This window comes from Crinia signifera, chromosome 2 (genome assembly GCF_055691185.1).
Source record: "Crinia signifera chromosome 2, ASM5569118v1, whole genome shotgun sequence".
Taxonomy (NCBI): domain Eukaryota; kingdom Metazoa; phylum Chordata; class Amphibia; order Anura; family Myobatrachidae; genus Crinia; species Crinia signifera.
Window position 1 is genome coordinate 98910946 of NC_139218.1, and position 9296 is coordinate 98920241.

At 45.4% G+C, this 9296-nt stretch overlaps 1 protein-coding gene across 4 annotated transcripts in view; it reads left to right on the forward strand.

The window, feature by feature from the left end:
- Nucleotides 1-9296, forward strand: part of SYTL5 (synaptotagmin like 5) — a 175777-nt gene that overhangs the window by 152338 nt on the left and 14143 nt on the right. For all 4 annotated transcript variants that reach the window (XM_083172602.1, XM_083172604.1, XM_083172603.1 and 1 more), the window contains 2 exons: nucleotides 4990-5151; nucleotides 7169-7280. In XM_083172602.1, the coding sequence (XP_083028728.1) occupies nucleotides 4990-5151; nucleotides 7169-7280 (274 nt within the window). The remainder of the gene's footprint in view (nucleotides 1-4989; nucleotides 5152-7168; nucleotides 7281-9296) is intronic.

A 9296-nucleotide genomic window follows, 5' to 3' on the forward strand; every position in this document is an offset into this window, starting at 1 on the left:
TTACCTCACACGTGATGTCCAAACCACAATGTTGCATATTGCCCAGACCATAATGTAGACCAATAAATCCCTTTCCTCCTACATATACATATTCTACACAGCTGAGTAGCAAAACTTACTCTTCAATACTAAGGGGTACATTTACAAATATGGGAGTTCTTTTAAAGATGGGATATTGGCACCTGAATTTGAATACGTGTCTGTATTACAGTGGCCACACCCACTTTGCTGAATAGGCCACACCCATGTATGAGGCCACACTCACTTTTCCGGGAACACGTGCACATGAAGGTGAGGAGGGGGGGGGGGGTCTCCAGGAATCCATGATGCGTGAGGTGGCAACCCTAGTCACAACAGCAACACACATTTTAAAATAAATATGATGATGCAAGTACACAAGTAAGTTTGCTCGAAGCAAAAGCTTCGAAAGCTAGTCTGCTACCTTCTGTGTTTGGGCATGTGTGAGAATGAGATGTAGTTTCACTCGCTGCCAGCAGATGGTAGTGTTTTGGGGACTCACAGACACTAGACATATATATATATATATACTGTATATAGTGTCTGTGAGTCCCCGAAACACTACTATATATATATATATATATATATATATATATATATATGGTATGTGCTGGTGGATCGCGGTCTGACGTCACCACGATGCCTGAGTCCAGTGAGTGCGGGTGTTGGAAGGCAGCTGGTGGTGTGGATGCCGAGACTTCGTTCACCAATGCGTTTCGTGCCTATGAGGCACTTCTTCAAGGCACAAAACGCATTGGTGAACAAAGTCCCGGCATCCATACCACCAGCTGCCTTCTAACACCCGCACTCACTGGACTCGGGTATGGCAGTGATGTCATCAGACCGCGACCTGCCGGCACCTGACAAAGTCGCATCCAAGCCGCAGTGAAACACCTTGCATGCGGACAGCCATTCGGGCTGAAGAATACCACTACCACTTAGTAGGGTAAGACAGGGAGAGTGCTGGAACCGGAACATTTTTATCCTCCAAGGAGTGTAAGCATTTACTAACCCAATTCATTTTTTACAGGTGTTCACTCATTACTTTTTATATCATATTCATTTATTTTATTTATTTGTTATTCTAGCGCTCTAGACAAGACCTGCAAAAACAGTGAATGTTCAGCATAAAAGTTTGACTCTAGGGACTGTGCTTGCGGCATAAGTGCTTGAAGTCAAAAAAAATAAAAATTTGTTAGTGGGGACAAAAAGAAAATGTTGAAAATTATAGAAAAAAAAATATGAAATGTAACATTTTAAAAGAAGAGTATATATAGAGTATATACATTTTGACACTATTGTACATACAGTAGGTAAAGTGATTTTCTTGTTACTAGTGTACTACTGTATGAGAGGTTTGCAGAGCATTAGATTGCTGAGGCAGAAGTGCTTTCATATTACTTTGGAGAAGTCTCCTTTGATATTTATTTCTGTCACTCAAAAGTAATGGCTTGCGATTACTGCTCCAGACTGGCAGGTAAAGTAAGACATTAGAGAAGAAAGTGCACTACATTAACATTTTCAATTTTCCGTGGAGCAACAGTTTTTCTTTTTTCGTTGCCTGATAAATTTTAAAAGGCATATGGACAATATTTTGTAATTTCTCTATGAATTGTTACCAGTGCCCAAGCCACATCTCCTCTTATTAATGTAACCTAGCAACTATCAGGCAAATTGAAGTACAAACTGAGAAAGAAAGCATGCTGAGAGGCTTAGGCAGGGATCAGCGCTAGCTACTTAGTGTTGGGTAGTAGAATCAGTATGCTCTTCTGCAGTATACGGGATCTGAGAGTAAGCATGGGAAATGCCGACTGCAAATTTGCTGGATAACACAATATGCTCTTGCCATATACTGTATGTAAGACAATATGGTTATAAAATCTATTCGTTTTGGAATAGCTAGTCTTTTAATCCATGTCGGAGTTGGATAACTGACAACATGTCACTATACAGACTGACACATCTCATCCTCACCAGTTGTTTGTAGAAAAATATAGGGCAGGTTACAAAAATCCAAATAATCTTTGTTATAATTTATTCTTGTTTTATGCCTACCCATTTGTCCGATATAAATGGACTGACGCTGGCTGTGATTGCATGGGAGTAAAGATTTACAGACTTTATTTGACCTTGCCCATGTCAACCTAATGCTTGTGTCCATGTCGACATAGACACATGTCGACCTTGACCAATGTGGACCTAGACCCATGTCGACATTGCTGCCTGTCGACCTAGTGGTGTCGACCCAATGCTTATCGACCTAGATGTTGTAGACCTAACAACCCACACCCAGTAGTATAATAGTCATATTAATGTTACACCAAAACCTTTCATCAAAACACACTGTAGTGAGATTAACCTGGTCAAGAGTAATGTTATAGCCAAGGAAGCAAATCCATAGTTCCCAATTGCAGTGCTCTGTCTGAAAACACCACTGCCCAAAAAGGAATGTCACACATAAATTGTACAAACATAAATCACAACGCTATGTCATATATTCCTCATCTTTAACTCGGGGTAAAGATAATTTGTCCTCTTTACTCTGTAATAAATAATAGGAAAAAACACACAAAAATAGTCTCACAATCCAAATAGGTAGACACTCCCAAAAAGATCACAATTTACACAAAGTGAAGAAGAATTATATTCCACAACAGAGACGGGTACTTGTGTATTATCACGGCGCCCATCGCATTGCATACCATAAGGCTTAATATGGTATGCAATGAGATGAGATGAGATGCGATGCAATGGGACCCGATCTTATACAATTTAAAATTGTATACCATTGTATATGGCATACAATGAGATGAGATACGATTTTAAATTGTATAAGCACACTAATGGTTGCTTTCAATGTAAATTGGCCCCCATATAAGATTTTTAATTGTATGAGCACCCTAATGGGTGCTTACAATGTTAAATGCAGATCGGAGGACCCGTACCGCTGCCCCTCACGGGCTTGCTGCGCTCGCCACGCTTCGGGTTTGGCGTTGATAGTGGGGGTGGCGTGGGGGTGCATTTAACATTGTAAGCACCCATTAGGGTGCTTATACAATTAAACATCTTATAGGGGGGCCAATTAACATTGAAAGCACCCATTAGTGTGCTTATACAATTTAAAATCGTATCTCATCTCATCTCATCTCATTGTATGCCATATACAATGGTATACAATTTTAAATTGTATAAGATGCCATAAGATGGAAATCGTGGGCGCCGTGCTAATACACAAGTACCCAGTGACGCAGTCCTCCATCAGCTCAATTAAAAAGGGCAATTGGTACTTGTGTATTTTGGCGGCGCCCATCGCATCGCATACCATAAGGCATACGATGGTATGCGATGCGACGCAATACCGCGCGATGCTGTACAATGTCATACAATTTTAAAATTGTATGGCATTGTACATGGCATACAATGCGATGCGACGGGATTAAACATTGTATAAGCACCCTAATGGGTGAAATGCACCCCCACGCCACCCCCTCCCCCCACTGTAAACGTTAACCCGAAGCTTGGCGAGTGCAGCGAGCCACGCGAGGGGACGCGGATACCTGTGAAGCCCGCGAGGGGACTCCGATACCTGTGAAGGTATCCACGTCCCCTCGCTGCACTCGCCACGCTTCGGGCTCGGTGGCTCGCTGCGCTCGCCACACTTTCTATTCTCAACTCCACGCCAACGTGGATAGTGGGGGTATGAAAAGGTTTGAGGACGCGTACCGCCGCCGCTCGCCACGCTTCGGGTTCACGTTTATAGTGGGGGGGGTGGCGTGGGGGTGCATTTCACATTGTATGCACCCATTAGGGTGCTTAAAAGCACCCTTTATGGTGCTTATACGATCTTTCATCGCATAGGGGGCAAAAATCGCATTGCATGGCATGCCATGCGATGCAACGCGATGTAAACATTACGCGATGTAAACATTGCGCGATGCACATCGGGGGCGCCGCTATAATACACAAGTACCGCGCAATTTATTAAACAGCCTAAAAAAAAGTTTAAAAAAATATTCTCCATAAAAGACAAACATGCAAAGATGGATTAAATGGAAAGAGTTCACGGGACCTTCAGGGTCTGTAGCAAGCTATCCCCCAATGGGTGATGTCTATGCCAGGACTTACTGCTGGTATCTTCCTGCTATACTGGCCCTATATCACAGGTCTCTTGTTTTTAAGGGGAAAGGACTTCCAAATGATAAAGTTTAAAGCAGGATCTCTGACCCCTGCCACAGGTACAGATAAAATAACTCCAATAAAACACGCTTCACTCTGCACACTCACTTGTGTCTGGCTCCTGGCGGGTGGCCTCCGACCCTGTCAGTGGTGCGGTGGACCGCTCCGAATGGTCGCACTGCACTTTTCACAGCGGCTGTATTGGCCTCCAGGTGGCTGACCCCAGACCTCTGCCATTGGTACAGGTGGTCTCTCAGTTAGAACTCTTGGGCTTGTGCACTTCTGCTTCAACCGGCCGCTGTATGGGAGCAGGTGTGCAGCAGTGTATAGTAAGAACAAATGGGCTATCTGTCTCATATCGTCAGTGGTGCTGGTCACTCTCTATAAAGATTCCTGCTGTGATGATATATATTGGCTGATCCGATGCGATCCGAAGCGATTTTTGACCTGTTCCTAACCCCACTATCCACTACGCATGGAGTTGATTTTATATAGTGTGGTGAGCGCAGTAATCCGCGTCCCCTCGCCACGTTTGGGGCTCGGTGGCTCGCTGTGCACGCCACACTATATAAAATAAACTCCATGCATAGTGGATAGTGGGGTTATGAACAGATAAAAAAATTGCATCGGATCGGCCGATATCGCATCCGATATGTCGGCCGCCGTGAAACTAAACAAGTACCCAAATATATTTTGTTTTCTGTCGTTTTTGACGACATAAGTAGAAAGTAGAGATAGGATTTTGGGTGTAGCGTTATGTTGATTGATGTTGTTCTTTTGCTTCTTTGTTCCCAGTATGTAATCAGTCACACGCAGCTGGAGACCAGAACCTTGCAGCTTTCCGTCTGGCATAATGACCACTTTGGACGTAACAGCTTCTTAGGTGAAGTGAATATTCCACTTGACTCTTGGAATTTTGAAAACCAAGAAGATGAAGGTTTTTTTCTTCAACCTAAGGTGGGATCAGTATTTCTACAAATAGCTGTTTTATTGGTATCCAATAATATAAACAAAACATGGGTACTTGTTTCCTAGCACGGCCACACCGATTTACATCGGGGTGGTCGTGTCGGAAAAATCGGGTCGATCGCATCGCATGCGACGCGACCGACCGATTTTGGACCCGATTTTTTTTTTAATGAAATGTAAATCGGGTCCCTGGGACCCGATTTTACATTGGATTCAATGTAAAATATTCCCAACCCCCCCAAATTTAACGGCGTACACCCCACCCCACGATAGACGCCAACCCGAAGCGTGGAGAGCGCAGCGAGCCCGCGAGGGGCGGCGGTGCGTGTCCTCCGACCTTTTCATTCCCCTACTATCCACGTCGGCGTGGAGTTGAGAATAGAATAGTGTGGCGAGCGCAGCGAGCCACCGAGCCCGAAGCGTGGCGAGCGCAGCGAGCCCCGCGAGGGGACGCATATACCTGTGAAGTTATACGCGTCCCCTCGCGGGGCTCGCTGCGCTCGCCACGCTTCGGGCTCGGTGGCTCGCTGCGCTCGCCACACTATTCTATTCTCAACTCCACGCCGACGTGGATAGTAGGGGAATGAATAGGTCGGAGGACGCGCACCGCCGCCCCTCGCGGGCTCGCTGCGCTCGCCACGCTTCGGGTTGCCGTCTATCGTGGGGTGACGACGGGGACATCTATAATGTGAAATGGGTCATATTGGCCCATTTCACATTTTTCACATTTTCTCACTATTTCAATGTTAAAAAATATTTTAACATTGAAGCCTATGTAAAAATCGGGGGCATCGCGTCGGGACCATTGTTAATGGTCCCGACCGACGCGATGCCCCCGATATTTTACCTTTCCCGACACGATTTCAATGTTAAAATATTTTTTAACATTGAAGCCTATGGGGAAATCGGGGGCATCGCGTCGGTCGCGTCGGGACCATTGTTAATGGTCCCGACCCGATTTTACATTGGATTCAATGTAAAATATTCCCAACCCCCCCAAATTTAACAGCGTACACCCCACCCCACGATAGACGCCAACCCGAAGCGTGGAGAGCGCAGCGAGCCCGCGAGGGGCGGCGGTGCGCGTCCTCCGACCTTTTCATTCCCCTACTATCCACGTCGGCGTGGAGTTGAGAATAGAATAGTGTGGCGAGCGCAGCGAGCCACCGAGCCCGAAGCGTGGCGAGCGCAGCGAGCCCCGCGAGGGGACGCATATACCTGTGAAGTTATACGCGTGCGCTCGCCACGCTTCGGGCTCGGTGGCTCGCTGCGCTCGCCACACTATTCTATTCTCAACTCCACGCCGACGTGGATAGTAGGGGAATGAAAAGGTCGGAGGACGCGCACCGCCGCCCCTCGCTGGCTCGCTGCGCTCGCCACGCTTCGGGTTGCCGTCTATCGTGGGGTGACGACGGGGACATCTATAATGTGAAATGGGTCATATTGGCCCATTTCACATTTTTCACATTTTCTCACTATTTCAATGTTAAAAAATATTTTAACATTGAAGCCTATGTAAAAATCGGGGGCATCGCGTCGGGACCATTGTTAATGGTCCCGACCGACGCGATGCCCCCGATATTTTACCTTTCCCGACACGATTTCAATGTTAAAATATTTTTTAACATTGAAGCCTATGGGGAAATCGGGGGCATCGCGTCGGTCGCGTCGGGACCATTGTTAATGGTCCCGACCGACGCGATGCCCCCGATATTTTGTCCTAGCCGGCCAAATGGACCTGATTTCAAAGGAAATCGGGTCCATCGTATGGATCGTGTACCTTAACTTAAAGGTACACGATCCATACGATTGTGGCCGTGCTAGGAAACAAGTACCAAAACATGTATTTATACTGTGGGTGCGGGAAGCAGAAAATGCCGGTAAGGTAAAACTTGTGTACTGCTGCTCATTCCCGCTCATTTTAGTTAGTAACAATCCACCTTTGGCACATGAAGTCATAGTACATTCACTCCAATAATTACTTTGTGAATTTCTTGTTTTTAAGATGGATATGACACCTGAGGTTACTCTGCAGTATAAAGGAGAGATAACAGTTGGCTTACGCTATATTCCACCTGAGAAAAACTTGACTCTTCCTTTGGAACCAATAACGACAGGTAAACAAAGGGGAAAAAGTGGGGCTGTTGCCCATAGCAACAAAGGTACTTGTTTCCTATCTGGGAGCCCAGGTTTTCTACGTACGGCACCGTAATGAGATCGGATCGCATCGCATCGGATTCGGTACTCGATGATGTATGATGGCATACGATGCTATCCGATCCGATTTCATTTTAAATCGGATCGCATCACATGCGGTGACGCGATCAACCTGATTTTTACATTGGAATCAATGTTAAATGGTCCCTGAGACCCGATTTTACATTGATTTCAATGTAATAACCCCGCAAACTCACGATTTGTATAGGAAACCCCCCCTGATGGTTTAAAATGCGCCTCCATTGTTAACGCCACCCCAGTATTGACGTCAACCCGAAGCGTGGCGAGCGCAGCGGTACGCGTCCTCCGACTTTTTCATACCCCCACTATCCACGTCGGCGTGGAGTTGAGAATAGAATAGTGTGGCGAGCCCGAAGCGTGGCGAGCGCAGCGAGCCCCGAGAGGGGACGCGGATACCTGTGAAGCCCGCGAGGGGACACGGATACCTGTGAAGTATCCGCGTCCCCTCGCGGGGCTCGCTGCGCTCGCCACGCTTCGGGCTCGGTGGCTCGCTGCGCTCGCCACACTATTCTATTCTCAACTCCACGCCGACGTGGATAGTGGGGGTATGAAAAAGTCGGAGGACGCGTACCGCTGCGCTCGCCACGCTTTGGGTTGACGTCAATACTGTGTTTCTGTGCAGATGTGACAAGGGGAGGCCTTTGAAGGGTTAATAAATACAGTAGTGTTACAGATGGCCCATCCTATGGGCCAACCATAAAAGCGGGAACGAAATCGGATCGGATCGCATCGTTCAATATCGTGTATGTACATTTGTGGTATCCGATGCGATGCGATCCGATTTTGATACGGAGAATAGCATGGTGCGCAATTAACTTAGCGGGCGCCCAGATAGGAAACAAGTACCGCAACAAATCAGATTCTGTCTATTATTTTCTAGGATGCAATAAAAAATTATGGCTAGAGGGAAATTTACTAAGATGGGAGTTCTGTTTCAGATGGGATGTTGCTATGGGCAACCAATCAGATCCTATCTATTATCTTCTAGAAGGTGCTTAGTAAATAGGAAGCAGATTCTAATTGGTTGCCCATTGCAACATCCCATCTGTAATAGAACTCACATCTTAGTAATTTTACCCCCTAGAATGTGATTGGTTGCTATGAGCAACATTCCCACTTTTCTTTTTTAGAGGCTTCAGTAAATGTACCCCTGACTGTTAATATAACTCGGTAGACAAATATCAGTCTGTACATCACATATTATAAATGTTCTAACATACTGTATAAGTAGAGTATAAAGCATCTTGACCTCGTAAGCACCATATGCCACTGAGCCTGCCTTCACTAATTAGCAAAATAAATCTTTATAGCCACTTATAACTGTGCACATACAGCAGATGGGCTATTTAGGTTATTCTGGGAATCTCCGATGGCTGCAGGCTGCATGTTAGTGCATGGTTCAAAGATTACAGTATTGTGTATATGGCCCTTATTCTGGTTCACTTGCAAAGGCAAATTCCTTCTCAAATGGACAAAATCATGTGCACTGCAGGGGGGCAGATGTAACATGTGCACAGAGTGTTACATTAGGGTGAGTTATTTTGTTTCTGTGCAGGGAAAATACTGGCTGCTTTAATTTTACACTGCAATATAGATTTTGAAGTAAAACCCCATCCAAATCTAATTCTCTCTGCACAAGTTACATCTGCCCCACCTGCAGTGCACATGGTTTTGTCCATTTGAGAAGGAATTTGCCTTTGTGAGTGAACCAGAATTAGGACCTATGTACATAGAAAGGAAACATTTATTGATTCAACATTTATTAATTGACTTTGTCATATAAATGTTTAATTATGTTTAGTGCCCATTATGTTTATTTAATCTAAAAATGAATGTGTTCTGAACAGCAATAGCATTATGAGCAGTCAGTAAAAGGTATTCAGTTGTCCTTTATT